Below are 23,966 nucleotides of genomic sequence, written 5' to 3'. Positions count from 1 at the left end.
TTATGTGGACCAGAGAGAATACAATTTAATAAAAATAATTATAAATTAAAATTAATATGATTAAATATTTTAATTAATATAAAAAACTAAAAATTTTAGAATGTGATAAATATATAATTATATTTCTTAAAAAAATAAATTATGCAAAATATATAAAAATTTAAAAAGTTGACAAATTAAGTGAAACTGACGAAAAATAATATTTTTTACCGAGAGTGAGGAATTATTAGAATTGTATGTATAGTCTTAATCACTAGTCTTTATCATTACTGTTGAAAAAGAGGCTTTGGCAGTAATCTCACGCGCAGACACTCGGCATCTAGGCGCGTCACGTCGGATGTACATCACCACCACTGAGAATGTCGGAAGCAATCCTGGCCGTTGAGGTTCATCCGACGATGGAGAATGGATAGGAGTGGATGGTGGGGATGGCCGGAGAGGAGCCGAGCCACGGGTGTCAAATTGGGAAGCAGCGAAAGTCGCGCTTTTAATGATGCGACTTTAGAGTTTACACACTCCGCACTAACTCTAAAGTCGCCAATCATATTCAAGCACCATTCCATCTTTCTATTTTTCACTAATTTCCTAAATTAAACAATTAAATAGGGATTTATATGGTTTTAATTTGATATTGAATTTTGATTTGAGATTTTTATTTAGATAATATTTTTACTCCATATACGTATTTTTATTTTTATTTTTATATCGCGAGAACTCGCAGTCGCTACCCGAAAATATACACTGAGTAAATTTTCAGCCGAACTCCTGTACCACCAGACCATTCCTTACGAGATAGTCCATATATGTACTTATAAATATACATATGGTGTGTTTACTTGTTCAATTTTAATTTTGGGTTTTGATTTTAAATAGTAAAATTTTAAATTAAAATAGTTATTTAATGTGATATAAATATGTATTGATGTGATGTTTCGAATGTAAAATTAAAATTGAGTATAATATAATAAATTGATATTTTTTAGAGATAAATTTTTTTGAAATAGTAAATTAAAAAAAAAAAAAAAAAATTCTATATGTGAACACCTCCATATTTATTATTTTAGATTGTTTAATTATAGAGTAATTATATTCTTGTTATTTTTATGCTTAAAAAAAAAAGTAAAAACAAAATTATTTTTACATTATTTAAACTGTCCACTGTAATAAAAATACTATTATTTTTAAAATCTACGCCAAAAGTAAATATGTGCTTTCAAATTTGACTAAATATTTTAATACAAAACTTCATATTTAACCTTTATTTCACTCTTAAAAATCATAAAAGAAGCTTTTCTTTTATTTATTTTATTTTTTTTTCCCATTTATCGATTTGAAAATAGCATAACTGTGTGACATTCTAGCCATATCACAATCATACATTATCCAACTTTTTTTAAAATTGACCAATTTGGACTTAGTCCAACATTCATACTGTTAAGTAATTTACCAAAAATTTTAAAAAAATTATTCCAAAGTGAGGGCTATGTGTTTTCCCCATCAAGAACAATTTTTTTTTTGCAGAAATATATGACCAAAATTTAAAAGTTAGGCCATTTTCGGAATCTATGCGAAAAAATATCGCATTTTTCATACTTGCATGTTTATATACGCATGTATATATACATATATAAGGAATTAAATTTTATATTGTCGCAATTTCAATAATCACAATCCAAAATCACTAATTCAATGCTTAACATTAGATAAAATGTGTGATTTTAAACTAATTAGGAAATTTTAAATTAGAAAAAATAAAAGATTGTCATGAGCTTAAATTATTTAGTTGATAAGATCAAATAATAGCCTTTCTACATTATGATATGATACGATGCTTTGTTGCAAAAGAAAATTAAATAAGTAAAAGTAAAAAATTTAGAATTTAAAATGATAGTTGCATATGATATGATGCAATGTATCCACAAAGATTATAGAGAGTGTGACATAATATTTTATTTTATTTTATTTTTCTAAATTTTATATTTAGTAAAGCTACTTAAAATCTTTATAAGTATTAAAATATAAGTGAGGCAAGTGGACTTAATGATGACCAATGTATTTATTTAATTAATTAATTTAATAATAATAATAATAATAATAATAATAATTACCAAACCTACTTCAAAGGAACCTTCTTTAAAGTCCTCAGTAGTCAACTTTACAGGAAATTCTCAAATTAATTTTACATTTCATTTTTTATTGGTACATATATCCAATCGATATTTATTACACATTTTTGGGGTTTGTTTGTTTTGTGTTTTAATTTATAGGTAATTTTTTTATATATAATAATAATAATAATAATAATAATATACAATACATGTTATTTTAATCCTAACCATCTTAAAGTCTTGATATTAAAGAAAAAACGTATAAAACCACATGACCCTTTATAGCAATATTCTTTCTTTTTTTTTTTTTTCTAAAAATAAAATAAAATAAATCCTCAAAGTGTAGTATTGATAAAAGGGTTTTTGTGGGGTCTAAAATTTATTTAAAAAGAAACGTGGGAAAATCAATCTAGACATATTTATAATGGAATCAAATTGGAATCTCAACCCGCATACAAATAAATAAATATGAAGTCCACATTCAAGGCAAGCTAGAAATAAATCAAGAAAGAAATTCAAAATTCTTGAGACTTCCAACTACCCACAACGATGCAACCATCAATTCGATTCTCTTTTTTAAATTCCATTATTTTACGAGGAATAATAAATAAATATTTTGTCACACACCTAACTCAATTTTTGAGCAATATACTATTAATTAGTGTGTTTTTTTTTTTTGTTGAATTTGGAAAATTTTGATTTAAATTTGATATTAAAATAATATTTTTTTTTGAAAAATGCAAAGTCAAAATAGTAAAATTTGAAAAATTTTGTGTAAAGAGGTATTCGTTTTTTCTTTTTTCAATTTATTTATTGTACAACCATTTTAATCATAAATTATTTTGTGTGTGGTAAAAAAATTGTATAAAAAATATAAAGTATATTATTTTAAATTAAATATTTGATTTTTGACTTTTTTAACAGAGTAATTGATTTTTTTATTTTTTTTACTATTATAAAAAATATTTTATATTTTTTAAAAGGAAGTAAAAAGTAATAAAATATTTGAGATGTATATAATATATTTAATATTTTAAAAGATAGGCTTCAACTTTGTGTCCGGCCCATCAAAATTTTCAAACTTGGGCCTAGAATTGTTAAATTACTGGCTTAATGCCAAGCCCAATAATTCTTCTAAAAAATGTAGTACTTTGGGCTTTATTTTTCTAATTTGCTTTTTTAAAAATAATAAATTTATTTAATAACTTGATATGGATTTTATAAAAATAAATATATATATATATTTTTTATTAAAAATAGTACTAATTGTCGAATTATATTTTATATTGGCTAATACACATAAGCACTGAATCAACATCCAAATAACCATGTTTGAATTTATAACTTTCATGTTAAAATAATAATAATAATAATAACCGTACAAGAAAACTTTTAATTTAATAACTATTTTTTATTTTCGTTCGTCCCAAAATAAGGTTGTCATTTCCTAATTTAATAATTGTATTACTTACTTAACATAATAAATACCTTTTCAATTTACAATATATTACACAAATGTCATTACTTTTATATTACACCATACTAATAGGGGTATTTTTGTCTTTTTATTTTACTACAATCCAATATAATACTAATATTAAAAAATTTACGTGCAAAAATCAAATACCACTCTTCCAACGAAACGGAGGGAGTATATAATTTCATTAAATAATTATAATTGAACTATGTACTGGATATATTAAACTTCATTATTGTGTCCATACTAATCTATAAATATATTAGTACATCATTAAGTATTATTGACAAAATAGGATTCTATTTATGTTTGTCCTATTGAAACATCCAATAAATTATTTGGTGTCCTAAGTACCATCATTGATTAAAATATAATATTCATATCATTATTTATGCCCTAATAATTGCATCTATTTCCCAATTTGTCCAACGATATAAAAAAAAAAAAAAAAAAAAAAAGGATAATCCACTAAAATATTTATTGCAATTGCACGGATAAAATTGAAAAACTTTTGTCACAACAACTCACAAATCCCAATTTCACTTTCTCTAATTACTAAAGAAAAAGATTTGTTGTCATATTAAATTTTTTTATAAGAGCCCATACCCCTAATTTTTTATCTACTTTCTATGTGGACATGAGAAGTTACATAACAAATACATGTCCTAATTTGACAATTGATTTATTCATAAAAATTTGAATATAAATAAAATTACTAATCTTATTAAATAGTACTCCCTCCGTCTCACATCATACCATGTCCATATTGCCGTTTCTGTCCGTCCCACATATAATGTCACTTTCTTTTTTTGGAAAATGATTATACATTTTAATCTCATTTTAAATTTTTTAAATATATTTTTTTTTGAATTTTAATTAAACTAATTAGTTATTTTAATTTTAATTTATAATTATTTATATTATAGGATAATTATTTTCATTAATACATTCTTAATTATCTATTAATTACACCAATCTTAAAATACCGTGTCTACAGTGTAGCAAACACGGTACGTGGAACGGAGGTAGTACCATTAACTGTACATTTTAGTAATAAATTTTGTGTGCATTATGTTAAATTTGACGTTGACTTTTTTTTTTCAATATATTTTTAGGCTTATAAATTCATTATGAAAAAATAATATTACTTTTGTTCGACTTTAAAGTTTCATTTACTTTTTACGTGTTAATTTTTAAATATTAATTATCATATCAAAATATAATATAAACTAATAAAAAATTGAAAAAAAATACTTGAATTGGTATCTTATAATACTAATAGAATGGGTATTTGTATAAAAATTATACAAATATAAATATATTTTTAATGTTAAATACAATTTTTTTTTTTTTTACTAAGGTGGACGATATAAATCTGCTACCAATATTTATCGTCTAATTTATTTTTTTTTTATCACTACTCCTTATTTCTTAATTTATTCTAAATAAGATTAACAAACACTAGTGTTCTATTTAAATATATTATTTTTATGGTTTAATTTATTATTGTTATTTTTTTAAAAATGTATATTTAATTCTTGTTTTTATATACTCCATATACTGTAATTTTCAATGTCATTAATTATTACATTGAAAAAATAGAAATAAATAAATGAAATTAAAAATTAGGAATCAAATAATAAATAATTGTGGGCCCCGAGTGTCAGTGAGGCTAGTTGGATCCAGTGCGTGCATGCATGTGCATGGCCCCACTATTAAATTTTGTAATAATATTAATAATAATATCCGTATCTCCGTGACGCCATTCAAAGAAAAATAAATTTACCTAAGTTTGTTGAAAGAATTAAACCTGCTCCACTAAAATCAAATGAGTTTTTCCACATAAATTCAATATTTAAAAAAAATAAATTTATTTAAGAACTATAATTTATTTTAATTTGTGTCATAATAGTTACATATATTTTTATTTTTAATAAATTATTAATGATAAATATATTCAATAAATATAAATTAATTTAATGACTGATTTATAAAATCAACTCTAAATCCTATTTCTATACATTTTCTCAATAAACAATGGAGTATTTTTTTTTTTATTTTTAAAACTCTTATTTTTTATAAATTAATTTATGTTAATTTTATTTCTTTGTTTTGATATAATTTTTTAAACAATATTCATATTAAATTATTTTATTGAGATATAATATTTAAATATTTAATAATATACATTAATTTTACTTTAAAGATACTGACAACGCAACTTGTAAAAAATCATAACCTAATATAATAATTTACATAATTTATTACTTTATTCTTTCTTGTTTTTTTTTTTATTAAATATTTCGATTTATGATATTATAGATTATGAAATGCTAGTTTAAATTCTATAAAAGAATATTTGTAAATCTCAATTTACTAAATATTAGAGTAAAAAAATAAACATTAAAAATGAATGTGAAGTTGTGTTAGGAAAAAATGACAAAACTATCATTTTCGATGGTCGAAAAAAATATGAAACTATTGTAATTAATTTATACATATGTGTTATTTGAAATATATGCAAATTTGAAGTGAAATAATATTTTATCATATTTATAGATGATTACACGAAATATTATTACTTATATCTGTTAAGTTAAAAAGAAAAGTAATAAAAACCTTCAAAAACCTAATAAATGGGCCGAAAAATTAACTTGACTTAAAATAAAGGTAGTTCGAAGTAATCGAAGAGACGAATATGTAGTTTCGTTTGAAAATTTATGTAATAAAAATGACATAATATATCATACTACGCCTTCATATTCACTACAATTGAATGACATCGCATAATGCAAAAATCAAGATTATATTATAGTTTGCGAGGAAACAGTTTTAGCTGCAAATTATATTTTAAATAAAATTCAAATGAAAATACAACTCCTTATGAACTTCCAAAAAGACAATAAACATTCACACAAATATTTAAAAATTAAAAATACCTAATGAAATAAATAATTGAGAATTTAGTAAAATTTTCAAATAAATTAATAAAATATTATTATTATTTTTATATTACCAACATATAATTTTTTATATTAAAAAATTAAATTATATAGTATTTTATTTAAATACAATTATTAAACATCTGAACTTAAATTTTTTTTAAAAAAAATACCCACATTCCGTCATTCCCTGGCTTGCTTAGGTTAGTCCGGTAGTCAAAGTCAACGGTCGATATTTATTTACCTGAATCTACTTCAACGGTCAAGGTCGCTTTTCCAAATGGGACCCATCTCTGAGTGTGCCGTAAGTGCCAACCAATTATTATTAAAACTAAGTAAGGTAACCGGTAAACCTACGCCTCAAGTCACCTGTCACAGTTCGTCTAATGTATTTTTTCATCGGGTTTAGTATGTGAGATATTAAATTTGATTGGGAGTTTAACCGGTATGTATTTTTAAATAGTGAATTTTTATGTTATAAAAAAATAATAATTAAAATTAAAAAAATTATAATTATGGATGTGATCGCAAGAGACAACAATTTTTGGATTTTGACCGTTATTTAATTTTCCTAATACTATCGGTATCAACTATTTATTTTGTTTGCAACTATCATATTAAATATTAGTTTTTATTATTTTTAACTTTTCTTAAATAAAATTTCAAAAACTTCTTGTTTAAATTAAATTTTAGTTTTTTCTTTTTAATTTGATAAATATACTTTCATAAAAATATAAAAATAATATCGGATAATATAAAAATCATTCAGCAAATTTAAGCATAATTGATTTATTATGTAACTTTATTACTTTTATTTTAATTAATAATAATCAATATGTCAATAATTTTCTACTTTCACTAATTTTTTAATATAACTTTTATAATATTCACTTTATTTTTCACACTTTCTAATTATACATTAAAATATTACTATTTCTTTTTAATTTTCATATCCAAACATTATACTTAGTATAAAGAACCATGACAAAAAAATAAAAAAAATAAAATAAATAAAATAAAATGACTCACTTTGTCAACTTTTATAAATAACATGTTTCTATTTTTGTTCATCTAATCAAAAAATTTATATACTTCATTAGTCTCATAAGAATAATATTAATTTTTATTTTTATCTATAAAAAAATACTAATTTCTAATTTAATAATTATACTATTTGCTCAACATAATTAATATCTTTACAACTTCCAATATATTACACAAATGCTATTGTTTTTTTATCACATAATTTAATAGGGACATTTTTATTTTTTCCATTATAAATAAATATAATACTAATATTAAAAAATTTATCTGCAAAAAAACAAATATTTTTCTTTTTACCGGACGAAAGTATACATTTTTTTAGCAATCGGTAAATTCTATCCCTAATTACTAATATTTTTAAAATACTTATTTATCATTTTATCCTTACTTTATATTACACTTATATTTAAAAATAAAAATAAATTGATTTGGAAGTTAAAAAAAATAAAATTATATAAATGAATTAATTCTTACATTTATTACAACTAAACAATTATTTCCCTCTACTCATTTTTTTCAGACAAACGAAAAATAATTTCTAATTGCCAGGCTAAATAAGAAAGCAATAAATAACCCCTCACTCTCTGCTACCCTTCCCCATTCGGAAACTAATAATAAAAAAAAGAAATCAAAATAGAAAAATTCACCAAAAGGTCAAAAAAGCCCCCAACCTTTTTAATTAATTAATTAATCATTCCAAATAAGTGAAGTCAAATGACTATCTTCCATTAATTAACTCTCTCTTCTGCGTCACGAAAGATCATTTTTTTTTTTTTTTTCCCTTTTTACTGCTTTAATGGCGTCGCTTTCTTTTCACTGTCAATTGCAGTCATCAGCAAGTAATCTCACTGTCCTCTATCCTTTTCCTTCACACCTCCAATCGAATCCCCGATTTCAATCCCCACCGGAGAAGCTCATAGATCCCAATTTCCCGGCGAAATCAAATGGGCAGCACAAAACCCCCAATTTCGAATTCGATTTCAATCCTCACCCTTATCCTAACCCTAATCAAATCGAGCATTTCGTCTTTCCCAACCCCTCAAAACTGCACAGACACAGCTCGTCTATGCACTTCATTTCTCGCCTTCAAGCCCTCGCCGGACCAAACCCTACCGGTGATTCTCAGCATGTTCGACGTTCTGGAGGATGACGTCACCGTCGACGGCAGCAACGGTCGGGGCTACGTTTTCGTCAAAAAGAACTGCTCCTGTGCTTCTGGTCTGAACAAGTATCTATCGAACACGACGTTCACGGTGCGGGAGAGCAACGGGTCGCTGTATAATCTGGTGTCGGATTCTTACAAGGGGCTGGCGTATTTTCCGGCGAACTTCACGGCCAGGGCGGCCCGGCGGGGGGCGGTGGTGTCGCTGAGGCTGATTTGCGGCTGCTCGAGGGGGCTGTGGAATTATCTGATGAGTTATGTTATGGAGGATGGGGACAGCGTGGAGGGTTTGTCGAGCAGATTTGGGGTCAGCATGGACGACATTGAAAGTGCCAATGGGATTCTTAATCCCGACAATTTCACCGCCGGGGAGCTCTATTTTGTGCCCTTGAATTCCGGTAATGGTTCTTGATCTTGTTCTTGTTCTTGATCTTTGTGTGGATTGGATGTGTAATTTGATGATGATGATGATGGTAGATCGAGACTGTAGTTTATTAGTTCGATTGGTTGGATGGATTTGAAATGAATGAATTTGAATTGGGTTGATTAGTTATTGTGATTTAGGGATTTTAGTTGTGTAGTGAAATGGGATCGAAGTTTGTTCGATTAGTTGAAATTTGAGAAAGAATTCAGCTTGTTTTTCAAATGTTGGGCTTCATTTGGCAATATTCGAAAGATTTGAGTTTGCATTTGGTTGGACGGATTTGGATTTGAAAGTCGATTTTAAGTGAATGAATTTGAATTACTTCGGACTAGTTAACGGGACCTTAAGGATTTTAGTTGTGCATAGAAATGGGATCAAAATTCGTTTGATGAGCTAAGCTTCTGAACTCGAACCATTCGACATTGTTCAAGTTGAATTTGATCAAGAATTCATCTTGTTTTTGAATGTTATTTGAGGTCTCATTTGGTTGGATTGATATTGATTTGACGGTGGATTTTAAATGAATGAATTTGAATTAGCTCGGATTAGTTATCGGGATTTTATTTGTGCATTGAACTTGAACCATTCGACATTGTTCGATAAGTTGAAATTTGAGCAAGAATTCAGTTTGTTTTCGAATGTTGGGCTTCGTTCGGAATTATTTGAAATATTAGGGAATGAAATTTCGAGTTTCTTGTGTAGTGCTATTTCGAGTGAGTCTTGAAACATATCGTTTTTTTCATGTTTCGATTATTTCCGTGTATCAGTTCCGGGACAGCCATATCCGGTAAAGAACGGGACACTTCAAACTCCAGCTCCGGCTCCATCTGCCGATAGCTTCGTCGGTATGAATTTTTTTCTTCTTTCCTTTAATTTTTACGTCGATTGCCGATATCTCACCATTGTATCGACTTTTCTGTACTATTTGCAGACGGCAATTCGAATCGTCACCGCCACATACCTTACTGGTGGATCATCGGCGGTCTGTCAATCGGTTTGGCTTTGATAATTGTTACGGTCGTTCTATTTGTTTCCTTTAAATCGTCCGGTTGTCTCGGGAGCGATGCGAAAGATTCCGATGGTAAGAGTTCGCACAAATTCCAAATCCTCCGGAACACGAGCTTTTGCTGTGCTTCTAGAAGGTCTACGTGTTGCGACTCCGCAGATCGGAACCACCCGGGCGAATCGAGCAATCGACACATGAACATTCCCACAGGTTTGAATTTACGTTGATGGACTATCGAACAGCGTTCGTCTATTAGTTCATCTTACCAGTTTCCTTTTCCTGCAGTTATAGGGACCGACGTGTTGGACGTCGAGAAGCCTGTTGTTTTTACTTACGACGAGATTATCGCTTCGACTGATGGGTTTTCCGATTCGTATCTTTTGGGGCACGGAACATACGGTTCGGTTTACTACGGCCTCCTTCGCGACCAGGTCGTTTACCGCAACTCTGTTTCGGGTGTCTTTGCTGAAATATCGTCTGATTTTTAATTTTTTTTTTACGAATCGCAGGAAGTTGCGATCAAGAAAATGACTGCGACGAAAACGAAGGAGTTCATGGCGGAGATGAAAGTTCTGTGCAAAGTTCATCACACAAATTTGGTAACGACGATCCCTTTTTTGTGTTCGACTATGATTTGAGCCGTGAATCGTGAATCTGATTTTATTACGTTTTCTTGAACCTCGTCAAAGGTAGAACTAATTGGCTATGCTGCCAGCGGCGACGAACTCTTTCTCATATACGAATACGCGCAAAAGGGTTCGCTTCGGAATCACTTGCACGATCCTCAGAGCAAAGGTGAACTCTTATCGTTACCGTATTTTTCGATTACGAGAGATGGGTTTTGTTTTAATACTTCGTTTTCGGACAGGAAATACGTCTCTTTCGTGGATAATGAGGATGCAAATATCGCTCGATGCTGCCCGAGGACTAGAGTACATACACGAACACACGAAGCCTCATTATGTGCATCGAGACGTTAAAACAAGCAATATTCTACTCGACGGCAGCTTCCGAGCAAAGGTATATCGATGTTGTCGGATACTGGCAAAATCGCATTCACTTACGATTTTACGCGTGTAGATATCGGATTTTGGATTGGCTAAACTCGTAATGGCGACAAACGACGGGGAAGAGTCGGTGACGAGAGTTGTCGGGACGTACGGTTATCTTGCGCCCGAGTAAGTGAAGTACTTCTCTATTCGTATTTTTCGCTCGAAATTTCGATTTTTTACTGGTTTCATCTACCCGGGTTTGTTAGATACTTACGGGATGGATTGGCGACGAATAAAAGCGACGTTTACGCATTCGGTGTGGTGCTTTTTGAGATGGTTTCGGGGAAAGAAGCGATGACGCGGAGCGCCGAGAGGCGATCGTTAGCATCTATCGTAAGTCTCGTTAGAAAAACGACAGCGTAAACCGTTCTATAAACAAATAAACTACATTGTATTCGTGTCGTGACGATGGTCGATGTTTCAGATGATTGCGGCTCTGAGGAATTCGCCCGACTCGATGACGATGACGAGCTTGAAAGACCACGTCGACCCCAACCTAATGGACTTATACCCGCATGACTGTCTCTTCAAGGTAACGTTATCATCCTTCGTTAGCTAAGATTGCGATATTCGAACGAGACGGCGCGGAGATATACTCGTCGATTTTTTTTAATTTTTTTTTGTTTGTCACAGGTGGCTATGCTGGCGAAACAATGCGTCGACGACGATCCGATTTTGAGACCCGACATGAAGCAAGTGGTGATTGCTCTATCGCAGATCCTTTTGTCGTCGGTCGAGTGGGAGGCGACTCTCGCCGGGAACAGCCAAGTCTTCAGCGGCCTCGTTCAGGGACGGTAGAACGGCGATGGCGGCGGGAAGAGACCCGGGTCTCGTGACCTCACGGCTACGAGTCGGTCGCCAAAATGTAGTAACTTTCTTATGTTTGTTTATAGTGATTCTTTTATAACTTAGTATTTTTTTTGCCAAATATGAATATATTTGGATGTTATATGACTGTGATGGTTTGAGTTATGAAACAATAATAATTTTGAGTAGGAATTGAATGAATATAAATGGAATGTGATATTTAGGGGTGTACAATATTTGCTTTTTTTATTTTATTTTATTTAAATGAGTATACTTTTATCATTCCTGTCCAATTTTGAACCGGGCATAAAAGGCCTAGTCAAAATCCAATTCAGTTTGGAATCGGGCCCGGGCCAGTCTTTTTTTTTTTTTCTTTTTTTTTTTTAAATGTATCTATAATTTAATAAATTCTTATTTGAATTTTTTTGTAAAATATATGTAGAATCATTTGATAATATATTTATAAATTAAAATATTTTAGTGAGTTTATTTTGGCTGGTTCCATCTTTACATAATGGAGAATACTGTCTTTTTTTTGGTATATTTATGTGAGTAATATTTATAAAGAAAATACTCTCTTTATCTACTTAAATTTATATAAATATTTTTTATTATTAGGATTTTAAGATGTTAATAAAAATATTTTTATTATTAATTTTTTAATTATATTTAACAATTTTATAAATATATTTATAAATATATTTATAAATATCTATAAATAAATCATCCCGGCGAAAGAAAACCCTTAAACCCTCGTCGTCTTCTCAACTCTGCGGATTCTCGCGCAATGGGCGATTCAATTCATTGGATAAAGCACGTCGAGCTGCACGTCAATTCCTCCGCCACTCCGTCCCAGCAGGTATGTTCACTTCTCGTTTCGATTGGTGGCAGTATGATTCTGAAGATTGGTGTGGTTGTTGCTGCAGTATATGCTATTTTTTTGAGGCTGTTTTTCCGCAAGTATCTGCCTTTTTTTCGCTAATAGAAAGGGCCATTATGTTGGACTTAAGTTAAAAGTACAGTAGATTGTGTTTTATAGTAATTTTGGCAGGATGCGGCTGTTGGTTTTATCCAAACTGTCAATTTTCAGTGTTTTGCTCAGTTAGGGATTTAATATGATAAGTTGTTGTGTGCTGTTAGAAAGACTGGTTTAGTGCTGTTTATGAAATGCAGGTTGCTAGTGTGGATGCGGTTGCTGCTCTGTTAAAGAATGATTTGTTGACTCTAGAAGTACTTGTGAGTCCTCTCTTTGTCCAACAATCTATGGATACGATTGTCTATAATATATATATGCTTTAATATGTGTTTGGAAATCATGAAGTTGCAAGTTTACATTGTTTCCGTATGCTCAGGTTAGGGAAATGGAGCTGTATTTGACCACGACAGACAATATTATCCGCTCTAGAGGTAACGTGACTGTGCAAATTCTGTGAACTTCCAATTATTGCATCCATGCTCGATATTATTGGTGTAAATCAGTGGTTTGGTGTTTTCTGGAGTTGCAATTGAAATATTACACTTCTATTGGTATAACCTTTCTGTTTAAAGTTCACCAAGAAGAAAACATCAGGTATGAATAAACTTTAAGAAAGTCCATCAATATGATGGTGGATTGGAGAGACAAGTCTCTAATAACAAATTTTCATATATCAATATTGAAAAATAAGAAATTTTAATTAGAAATTTCTAAAATTTTGCTGTGGTACAAAGTCTACTGGATTGGATTTCTGTACACTCTCTCTCTTCAGCTTATTGAAAAATAGTGTAGTTAGTGTAGGCTACCTTGGTAATTTTTTCGGTACAATTATTGATTGGCTACAAATTTTTTTTTTTTTCGAGTCTTGTGTTGGTGGGACAATGTAGTTGGAAGTACTAGTAGGCTTATTCACTAAAGCATTTTATAGTACTTATGAATTTGGTGTGTATGGTATTGAGGTAGAATTAGTTGTCGATGAACAAACTATTAGCAACACAATACGCATTTGTGTAAAAATTAGGCAGTGTAAGGTTTAAAGCCTTCACAGTTGTTGTATCTGATGGCACCCTGTATTTTGCTTCTAATATTTTCCTTCAAGGTTTGTGGTGTTATCTTACAGATTTCATTTAAACTTACATAATGCATGTTTTCATTCAGGAATTCTTTTCCTTGCTGATGTCGTGGCACAGCTAACCTCCAAGCCCTTAAGTGACACAACAATACACAGTCTTATAGGATTCTTTACAGAAAAACTGGTGAGTAAACAAGGATATGAAAAAGACTTATTAATTAGCACATCTAGCTCGTCATATGTATAACTTATTTTGTCTCAGATGGTTCTTAGCTTTCTCTGTATGTTTTGACTTTTAGTTTTGATACTTTTGATTTGTTGTTTGCTTTGCATGTTCTAGTTCTTTCACCATCTCACGTGACTATTCACATGGAGTGTATGTTTTTGATTCAATGTGTATTCAAGGTTAGTATACATTATGCTAGTTTCTAAGCAAAGAAATTAAGTGAAGTTAGAATAAACTGGGGGATCATATATATATATATATGTATGAGGATTGTTTGAAATATATCAACACATGATTTTAGCATATGAGTGCCATGGTTAAACTCAATTCCTCTCAATATCCGTCGATGTCCTCTTGCTATAGTTTTGTTTCCTTATTTTATGCAGGTAAATCAGTAAATGACTTTGAGGATTATTAGTAAAGCAATTTTCCTGTTGCTACTCATTGGATTGGAGTTTCCTGAGATCACGAACTAATACTTCCATATTCTAGGCTTTTGGTACAAAGATTTACATGCTTAAGTCCCTGAGTGTTTGTAACCCTGTTGTCACTTAGCAATGGTATTAGTTATCGCGCACTGACTGAGGCTGTTTGTTGAACTACCGTTTTCATTCATTTTTCTTGTTTTTAAAAGATAGTGCTTTTGAAAATCATGCAATCATCTCCACCTTTTGTATGAATTTATAAGTGCCACTCTGGAGCTAGCTTCAGTTCTATCATTATAAAGGGAGATAATAGTTTGTGTATCAGGCAGATTGGAAAGCATTGCGTGGAGCAATTGTTGGTTGCTTGGCATTGTTGAGGAGAAAAAATATTGTTGGAATGGTAAATGAATGTGAAGCAAAGGCTGTTGCTCAGTCATATCTCCAACATCTAGAGGTGCAGTCCTTGGGACACTATGATAGGAAGGTCTGTGATTTTTTGGTCCATATGATTTATTTATTTATTTATTTTGTGTTAAACATATTGGACTATTATGTTAACATGTATCAAAATTTTGCAGCTAAGCTTTCAACTGATGGAATGCTTATTAGATCGTTACTTTGGTGCAATTCAAGATTTGGTAAGTTAATACTCCATCCGTCCCAAATCTTTTGCTATTTCTAATTTGGGACATCCCAAAACTTTTGCAACATTTCTGTAGTTACACGAAAATTTTCTTCGTTTAGCCCCTTAAAAACAATTTATAATCAAGCAAAAGAAATGGGATGGAGATAGTATCAATTTCCTTAATTTATTCCTGTTAATTGTCACTTTTGTAACTTATAATTAAATGTGGAAAATAATCAAAATTATTTTTATTTGATATCTTTAGTGGTTGGCGACTATTGCATTGTCGTAAAAAATATATGCTAGCACTACATCTAATTGCCCTCCTAATGGTCTTGTGGCTGTGATATGGCCATAGACATTTACTTAGGGTGTGTTTGTTTGGGGGTTTGGATTTTGAGTTGGGATTTGAATAGTAAAAATTTTGAATTTGAATAGTTGTATAATGTGATATTAATAGGTGTTGATGTGATGCTTTGAATGTAAAATTGATTTTTAGTATAATATAAAAAATGAATAATAGGTGTTTGATTTGATGTTTTTGGGGGAAAAAAATGGGATGAATATTAAGATTTTGCAAAAATCTTTCAAACGAACACACCCTTAGTTTATTTTTTTTTTCGCTGCCTTATACTTTATGTTCATTGATGCCTTTTCAAGTTCTTCACTAAAGCATGCGCCTGGTGGCTATGAGTTTGATAAATTGTCATGTACCTTTTTCAAAAATAAATTTAACACAATTACACCTCAGAATTTGCTTCTAAGGTTTCTGTTGATCAGTGCAAGTATGTTTGCTTTATCAACTAAGTTCATAAAGTTGCCTTAATTCTTTGAATATTAGGCGGATAACCTTGTGCATGGAATCTGTGAAGCCATTGATGGGGAACGAGATCCTCGATGCTTACTTTTAGTATTTCGTATTGTGGAAACTGTTGCTAGAGTATATCCTGGGGATTCTGGTCCTTTAGCAGATTATGCTGAGGAGCTGTTTGAAATTTTGGGCCAATACTTTCCTATCCATTTTACACATGTGAGATCTCCTTAATTGTTCTGTCTTGCATTCTTTTTAACTTGATTTTATATCTGTAACGTGACAACCAGATATCTTTAACTCAATCTTATTTGTCCAGCCAAAAGGTGAAGATAGTGGGAAGAGAGAGGAGCTGTCAAAGGCATTAATGGTATGTTGCACAGTTGCAGTGAAATAAAGGCTAAAGATGTATAAGAAAAATAGCACTTTAGTTTTTTTTTTTTTTTCTTAACACACCTATTCCTAAAATTTCAAAAGTCCCTGTCTGAATGTTCTTGCATGAACGGGGGATACTAAGATTCAAGATACAATGAAAGACTAAATATGGACTATATGCTATTGTGGTGTAGAAGTTGAGATTGGTTCTGCCTAGGTTTGAGCAATTTTAACATTTAACTGCTATGAGATTAACATGTTAACCCAAAAGGCAAATTATACAGAAGGAAAATGAAGAATGGAACTATGGTTTTTGAGGCCCTATTTGAAATTACTGTATTTTCATTGCTGTAGTTTTATGTATAATTATCATCTTAATTCCCATGGTCTTATCACTACCACGTTGTTAATTTTTTTCGATTCTTGCTTTCAATTGTCTTTCAGATGGCATTTGCTGCTACGCCTCTTTTTGAACCGTTTTCCATTCCATTGCTCCTAGAAAAACTATCTTCGTCTCTACCATTGGCAAAGGTTTGTTGCTAATATTCTCTTTCTCATTTTATTTGTTCAACTGATATTTCTTTGTTTGTTCACTTGACGGTCTCTATTATGTGCATGTAGGCAGAGTCATTGAAGTATCTTAGCTTTTGCATAACAAAATATGGATCTGAGAGGATTGCAAAACATGCTGGAGCCATTTGGTCTTCCATAAAAGATGTAACATATATTAACCCTCATTCTACTCTGTCACAAGAGTCTGAGCCGGACGGAATGGGTTTTCAGGACAGCGATATCATGATGCAGGCTTATGCATTGCTGCAAGAAGTTAGTCGGGAATGTGTTGATTTCATAAGTTTAGTTATAGGTGACAAAGACATAGATCTTTTTATGAATTCATTAGATCAGTATAAAGACATTGGTGGCATTTCTCTACAAGACAAACAGAGATTACATGTAGTCTCTCGTATTCTGTCCACTTGTGCTAAATCCTCTATTCTGCTATGCAATAAGGTTTTTGAGAGTTTCTTTCAACTCCTTGTGAATAGTTTGGGCCTTTCAGTTGCACAGCAATTCGAGAATAACCATCTGGATGAGAATTCATTTTGTCCGGACAAACCCAACTTTGGTGCGCTTTATCTCTGTGTGGAGCTTCTTGCAGCCTGCAGATGCTTGAGTGTGTCCCTTGACAATTGCACATCACACCCAGAATTTTCTCATCAGATATGCTATTCCATGGTTACCTGCATTTTGAAATTACTGATGAAGGTCTTCATTTCCCTCTTAAGATCAGATATTGCAGATAATGAGAAGAATGGGTATCTTTTCTATGGAGGTTAGCAATTTCTTTGAATTGTGCACTTATTTGCCTTATGGGATGATATATACTTATCCTGTATATCTATCTATTGCCTTTCTTTTTCTTTTTATTTATTTATTTATTTTTTGATCGGAAAATTCTTTTCCCTTTTTCTTTTCTGAATGGTTGGGATAGAAGTTCTTTGTTTTATTTGTCCATTTTAGTTTTAGGTTTAATTTGTGTATTCCTATCTAATCTCTGATTAGAAATTCAAAACATGCAAAAACAGTATGTTCTTGGTTATTAATGTCAAGTTAATTTCACCCAATTTAACTTGATTTCACTTGTATATTGTTGTGGGTAACTGCAGTTAAGGGCTTGCAAATTCTGGCCACATTTCCAGGAAGCTTCCTCCCTGTACCCAAAGCATTGTATGACAATATTCTGTTAGAGCTTGTGTCAATTGTTGCTTCTAATGGCAATCAGATAGCCCTGTGGAAATTGTCGCTGAAGGCATTAGTAGAGATTGGTTTCTTCATTGATAAGTATCCAGATCATGAAAAAGTTGCCAGCTTTCAAGTGGTGGTTGTGGAAAAGATTGTATCCTTGATGTCTTCCTACGATTTGGCTATACCTATATCTCTCAAATTGCAATCAGCTTTCGAAATTGGAATGACAAACAAGGATTTTATGCTGAGAGTTGCCTGTGGCCTCGAGCAATCTATATATACAAATATTTCTGCAGCTCTAGTATGTGTTCTTGTTTTAATCCAGCCAATTTACAGGAATTTATTGTTATAATTTTACAGTTATTGTTGTCCTTGCAGAGGAATGTGGAAGTATAAGAAGTTGAATTACATCAAAATTTTGCTTGAATGTGATAGATATTATAGCATATTCTTCGACAATTATATCACTTCTGAATAAAATATAGCTGGCATTGTCATTTAGCTTAGGGGAATTGACACTATATTTCAGGGTTTAGAAATTGTTCTTCTTCCCTTCGTCCCTCCCTATATATTTTAAATCTTAAATTGTCTTTATGAAATTATCTTTGTTTCCTAATTACCTATTATACTAATTGAATCCCTACAACAATGCAGCTTGATGAGAACCAGGTGACTGTTGAACTAACTGCCAAGCTTCTTGATACTTATTCCCAAAAGGTGATTCCGTGGTAAGCAATGTTGTGCCATATTCCATCCCATCATTACAGTGTATTTCTTTTTAATTTCTGAGGTTTAGTTAAGCATGTTATCAGAAAAAGTTATCAGCATCAAGTTTCTGCTATCTTTTCAAAAATTTTCTCAATTAGTTGAAGCTCTTTTACCTGAATTTTATGCATTAAAACTTCTTGTTGTTTTGTTTGCTTGCGATGTTGGCTAATATAAATGAATGTGCATGCTTAGATCACCTGCTCTCTGCATATGTTGGACGAGTGAGATGTATTTAAATAATTTCTGATCAGAAGTTTGGTAAACCTATTAGAATTCACCTCCTTGTGAGCTGGTCTTACTTTCCACAATATTATACTTTATTTGGCTTGACTGGTCAATATAAATTAATGTTCACAGAACGCACTAACAATAGTCCTCTTTATAATTATGCTACACTATCAATTATATGTCAATATCCTTGGTTGTCACTAGTCAACTAAGTTTGTGGTATATCTGTAAAAAAGTGGAATTGGGATTGCTATCGTTATTCTTTCTTTGCTTTGAAGTATATTGATTCTTTTTGCAACACATTTGATCTATTTTGTTTCACTTATAAACAATGTTGCTATTATTATGAGTTTATGATTTTGTTTGCCTTCAAGCAGTATGTTTTGGTTCACATCAAGTTTGAACTTAGGTTATGATTCTAAACAGAACCCTTTATTTTATTTTATTTATTTATAGCATCAATGACATTATTAGGTAATCACCTAGTGTTGCGACTGATTTATGGGCCTCATTCAATGCAATCATTGTAGAACCATTAGAACCTATAGTATTTTGACGCAAGTAATTTCCAAATTATTAAATGAGATATAGTTATGCTTGCTGGAACACAATTCATTATATCGGTTTGGTTATTGCAATCTCATGCCATTTTTCTCAAGTGTTTGGCTTGTTTGACTATCTTGATTTAACTGTAAATTGAGGTCTGATTTTATTCTTACCTGATCAATTATGGTATTTGTTGACATGATCACAGGTTTATTGAGGTTGGAGGTTTGGAGGAAATTCCACGGAAATTTGCTCTTAACATCTGGGACAAAATTGAAAACGTTATGTCAATGTCCCACACTCCACTTAAAATCAGCAGTGTACGTCAGCCAAATAGTTGTTGATTTCCATCCTTTCTGCAATACAATTAGTTATGATGAAGTTAATTTCTCTAATGCTAGGGGTTGATGTTATCAGGATCTTCTTGTTGCTACAATGAATGCAATGAAGAATGCTGTTGCTAGTTGTTCAGAGAGAAGCCAGGAGATGATAATAAAAAAGGCTTTAGGTGTAATTTCTTCTGGTTCTAGTATTGGGTTGAAGAGATCCAGTTCTGGCTGTTGTATTCTAAAAGAGGAATCGTCACACCAAACCCCCAGCGGCAATCCTCTTGTAACAAGTGAATGGGTCACTTCATTATTTGCTTCCGTTGTTATTGCTCTCCGCCCTCAAACAAGTATACCGAAGGGAAAAATGATTCTACAGATATTCATAACAAGCCTCCTGGATGGCCATATACCTTCAGCTCATGCTTTGGGTTCTTTGGTCAACAAGTTACCCTCGGGAACCATGGAAATGAATACATCTGAAATTCTTGATCTGAATGAGGCATTGGACATGATTTTTCATATTTACTCAGGGACTTCCTGTAACAGTGTTCCTCCGGGTAATGATTACAGTGGGATTAATCTCAGTTGTTTAAGATTGAAGACTGCAACAGTCCATTCATTGACGAACTATATTATTGGACTAGCATGGATTGGTAAAGGGTTACTTATGAGAGGTCATGAAAGGCTAAAAGATATAACAATGACTTTGCTAGGTTTTGTGATGTTCAATCATGAATCTGAGGTCTCAAAACAGTTTGAGAATGAGATCAATGTTTATGATGAGAAAGATGTGCATCAGCTGATGCAGTGTGCAGGGGATGCATTTCGAGTCATCATGAGTGACTCTCTAGAATGTTTGAATCGAACATACCATGCCCATATGAAGCCGCTCTACAAACAACACTTCTTCTGCACTATCAAACCAATTTTGTTATCTTTAGTGGTTAACACTAAATCATCATTGATTAGGTAACTATCACATCGAATCTCAATTTGTCAAACTAATTTCGTTGTGATTCTTATGTGCACAAAGTCTCAATCATCCTATATAATGTTCCAACATTTTATGATTAACATCCCTGTATAAACCATGCCTGTGGATTATGTTCAACAAATTTCTATGAACATCAAGGATGTTCGAGTCATTAGTTCTTTGTCCATTTTTCAGATCTATGCTATATAGAGCCCTTGCACATGTTGTGATTGAGACACCTCTGATTGCTATTCTTGGAGAAGCAAAAAAGGTTAGATAAAGACTACAGTGTATCATGTAAAGCATACTTTGATGCATGCTTTTGACATCCATTCTTTTCTTGCAGCTTGTCCCTGCATTACTTGGTTGCTTGTCGCAACTGAAGGATGATGCATCGGTGAAGGAGATCATCTACAGTATTTTACTCATTGTATCTGCTATATTGGTGGAGAAAATTGGTAAGAGATGAGTCTAGCTTTATTTTCTCCGGTAGTATACTTTTTTTTCTTGAACAAGATTAGGTCGATTTTGTTCTGTATGAACTTCAAACACATTATTAGTCTTTTGGGGAGCAACTAAATGTGAGTTAGCTGGCAGTGACAACATAAGATGGGGTCTCTTTGTCAGTTTTCTTTAGGTTTAGTGTAGCAAGGGACAGAAACTGCGTATTTATGGAAGGCATGCAATTTGCATTGAAGCTGTTGAATGTCTGAAGTTAGTGCTTTCTTGACACAATCAATCACATTATTTTAACTGAGATGATTGATAAATTAGGATCTAGTTTCCAATTAAATAATGGGAACAATGATAGATGGATCAATTTTCTGAGAGTAATAAAAACATTCATGGGGCTGTTATTCTGTCAGGATGTTAATATTTTGGCCAAACTGTTTTCTCTGGTACTGCTCTAATCCCAATCGTGCTGCAGGACGTGAAGCTGCCGTAGAAAATGCCCCTGGTATTGCTAACCAACTTATTGAACTAACAACCTATTCGCATAAGATGGTATGTATAGCCACTCTTGTAGTACACTCAAAAATATCTTTTGGGTTTATGATCTCGGGGATCTAAATTTTACAATTATGTGGAAGAACCATACAGGACTTTTAATACATGCAATATGATTAAAAAAGAACAGAAAAAGGAAAAAGCCAAAGCTAGTTTTAAATGGTTAAATTGGTCGTTGAATGAACTTTTATCCATTCTAGGACTATGCTTAAGTGTTTGCATCGATATGCCTTTATTATTTGATTCAATATTCCCGATTTCATTTAAGCAAATTAATCCTTTGTTCAGGCTGTTCGAGAGACAGCATTACAGTGCCTTGTTGCTATGTCCGAACTTCCCCATTCCAGAATTTACCCCTTGAAAAAACAGGTATGGATATTCTTTAGAAATGCACAATATCTTTAATTCCGATTCCCAATATATCGTAACATTCGTGTTCTTTTGTGGATTTTGCCACAGATTTTTACTCATATTCATTTTTCCTTCCAAAAATATTATATCATATAACTATCCAAATTCAACTTTTTATTATTAAAAAATCTAAGCCCAAAATCCCAAGCTCACAAACAAACACACCCTCAAAGACTAAATGTCCATACAAGCTATCTTTTTCATGCATATAATCTAATTATAAATTTACAATCGATGCTCCCTGAATGTCGAATGTTTTGTACGGCATTCGTATAAAATTTTCATGTGATTTTAGGTATTGCTCGCCGCATCGAGGGCACTTGATGATCCTAGGCGAAGTGTTCGTTGCGAGGCCTGTAAATGCCGACGAGCTTGGTACAGTTCCACAGAACTCATCATTTCAAGATATTGGAATTAAAGATGATCATATCATGTATTAATGTTTCTTCTTTGCTCAATTTCAGGGATTCAATTGCATAAATGTTTCAATTCCAAAGAATCATTTGCCCATCATAAGTTATATATGGAGCCATTGTCCTGTGCCTTGAAAGTCCATCTTCACACTAACTTTGTGCAGAATTTTTGTAAATTTTAATTTTAATGTTAATATGTTGGTGGAAGATGATGTCCAGACCTTGAAATAATATCCTTGTCTTGATATTTTAGTGTCTATGAATATACTCCCTCCGTCCAACATAAATTCTCTATATTTTTATTTTCGCAATTTTTATATAATTTGTTATTTTTTATTCGAAAGTATAATTTACATTTTAATTTTATTTTAAATTTTATAATTTATAATTTATAATTTTTTGATTAAATTATTTAGTTATTTAAATTTATAATTATTTTTATTATACCCTATTTACTTTTAGAGTATCTATAGTTGACAATTTATTCGGGAAGAAACACTAAGGGTGTTATTATTTGGGGGTTTGGATTTTGAGTTGGGATTTGAATAGTAAAAATTTTGAATTTGAATAGTTGTATGATGTGATATAAATAGGGTTTGATGTGATGTTTTGAATGTAAAATTAATTTTTAGTATAATATAAAAAATGAAAAATAGGTGTTTGATTTGATGTTTTTGGGGGGAAAAAAATTGAATGAATAGTAGAAATCTACCAAAATTCTTCAAACAAACACACCCTAAATAAACAATAACTAATACTCACCGTCTCAATAGAGTTGTCCTTTCTTATTATTTAGTAATGATAGTCTCACTTTATAATAAAATTATTCATATTTTTTTAAATTATCTTTAGTTATACTTTAACTTACTTTTTAAAACTATTTAAACAGTCCATTAAATTTACACATGATTCATTTCATAAAAGTAATTTTTATCTACTAGTATAATTTTATTTTAAGAAATTAGAATTAATTTATTATTATTATTATTATTATTGATTTTTTTAATAAATT

The 23,966-nt window shown here is 31.1% G+C and overlaps 2 protein-coding genes across 6 annotated transcripts; both read left to right on the top strand.

Annotated features, from left to right (window-relative positions):
- Positions 1-8,404: 8,404 nt before the first annotated feature.
- LOC127263159 (lysM domain receptor-like kinase 3) lies at positions 8,405-12,239 on the top strand. Its single transcript, XM_051292147.1, has 11 exons — positions 8,405-9,131; positions 9,925-10,002; positions 10,089-10,373; positions 10,449-10,594; positions 10,673-10,762; positions 10,853-10,958; positions 11,032-11,183; positions 11,244-11,341; positions 11,422-11,548; positions 11,640-11,747; positions 11,849-12,239. The coding sequence occupies exons 1-11, from the start codon at positions 8,516-8,518 to the stop codon at positions 12,011-12,013; spliced, it is 1,971 nt and encodes a 656-aa protein (XP_051148104.1). The 5' UTR covers positions 8,405-8,515; the 3' UTR covers positions 12,014-12,239.
- Positions 12,240-12,759: 520 nt separating this feature from the next.
- LOC127263046 (MMS19 nucleotide excision repair protein homolog) lies at positions 12,760-23,277 on the top strand. Of its 5 annotated transcripts, none has more exons than XM_051291973.1 (20): positions 12,760-12,881; positions 13,196-13,258; positions 13,375-13,429; positions 14,157-14,254; positions 15,035-15,205; positions 15,300-15,359; positions 16,188-16,376; positions 16,477-16,527; positions 16,977-17,063; positions 17,154-17,865; positions 18,200-18,579; positions 18,933-19,006; positions 20,029-20,140; positions 20,238-21,118; positions 21,318-21,393; positions 21,469-21,580; positions 22,051-22,127; positions 22,419-22,499; positions 22,837-22,916; positions 23,006-23,277. In XM_051291973.1, exons 1-20 carry the CDS (start codon positions 12,810-12,812, stop codon positions 23,019-23,021), a joined length of 3,447 nt encoding a protein of 1,148 aa, XP_051147930.1. In that variant the 5' UTR covers positions 12,760-12,809; the 3' UTR covers positions 23,022-23,277. The 5 variants fall into 5 exon arrangements, 4 of the variants coding, with proteins under 4 accessions (XP_051147930.1, XP_051147931.1, XP_051147933.1 ...); XM_051291974.1 differs by having other exon boundaries at positions 15,047-15,205; positions 23,006-23,276; XR_007841363.1 differs by lacking the exons at positions 22,419-22,499; positions 22,837-22,916; positions 23,006-23,277 and having other exon boundaries at positions 21,318-21,392; positions 21,467-21,580.
- The last annotated feature ends 689 nt before the right edge of the window (positions 23,278-23,966 follow it).

This window comes from Andrographis paniculata, unplaced genomic scaffold (genome assembly GCF_009805555.1).
Source record: "Andrographis paniculata isolate CXL003 unplaced genomic scaffold, ASM980555v1 Contig66END, whole genome shotgun sequence".
Lineage (NCBI taxonomy): Eukaryota > Viridiplantae > Streptophyta > Magnoliopsida > Lamiales > Acanthaceae > Andrographis > Andrographis paniculata.
This window is presented reverse-complemented; position numbering and strand designations above follow the sequence as displayed.

Excerpts from the sequence above, each read along its gene's own strand:
- LOC127263159 (XM_051292147.1), top strand. The coding sequence starts at position 8,516 with ATGGGCAGCACAAAACCCCCAATTTCGAATTCGATTTCAATCCTCACC. Across the intron at positions 10,959-11,031 it reads GCACGATCCTCAGAGCAAAG|GAAATACGTCTCTTTCGTGG; the intron begins GTGAACTCTTAT and ends GTTTTCGGACAG. Across the intron at positions 11,549-11,639 it reads GGCGATCGTTAGCATCTATC|ATGATTGCGGCTCTGAGGAA; the intron begins GTAAGTCTCGTT and ends TCGATGTTTCAG.
- LOC127263046 (XM_051291973.1), top strand. The coding sequence starts at position 12,810 with ATGGGCGATTCAATTCATTGGATAAAGCACGTCGAGCTGCACGTCAAT. Across the intron at positions 15,360-16,187 it reads TTGGTGCAATTCAAGATTTG|GCGGATAACCTTGTGCATGG; the intron begins GTAAGTTAATAC and ends TTTGAATATTAG. Across the intron at positions 16,528-16,976 it reads AGCTGTCAAAGGCATTAATG|ATGGCATTTGCTGCTACGCC; the intron begins GTATGTTGCACA and ends ATTGTCTTTCAG.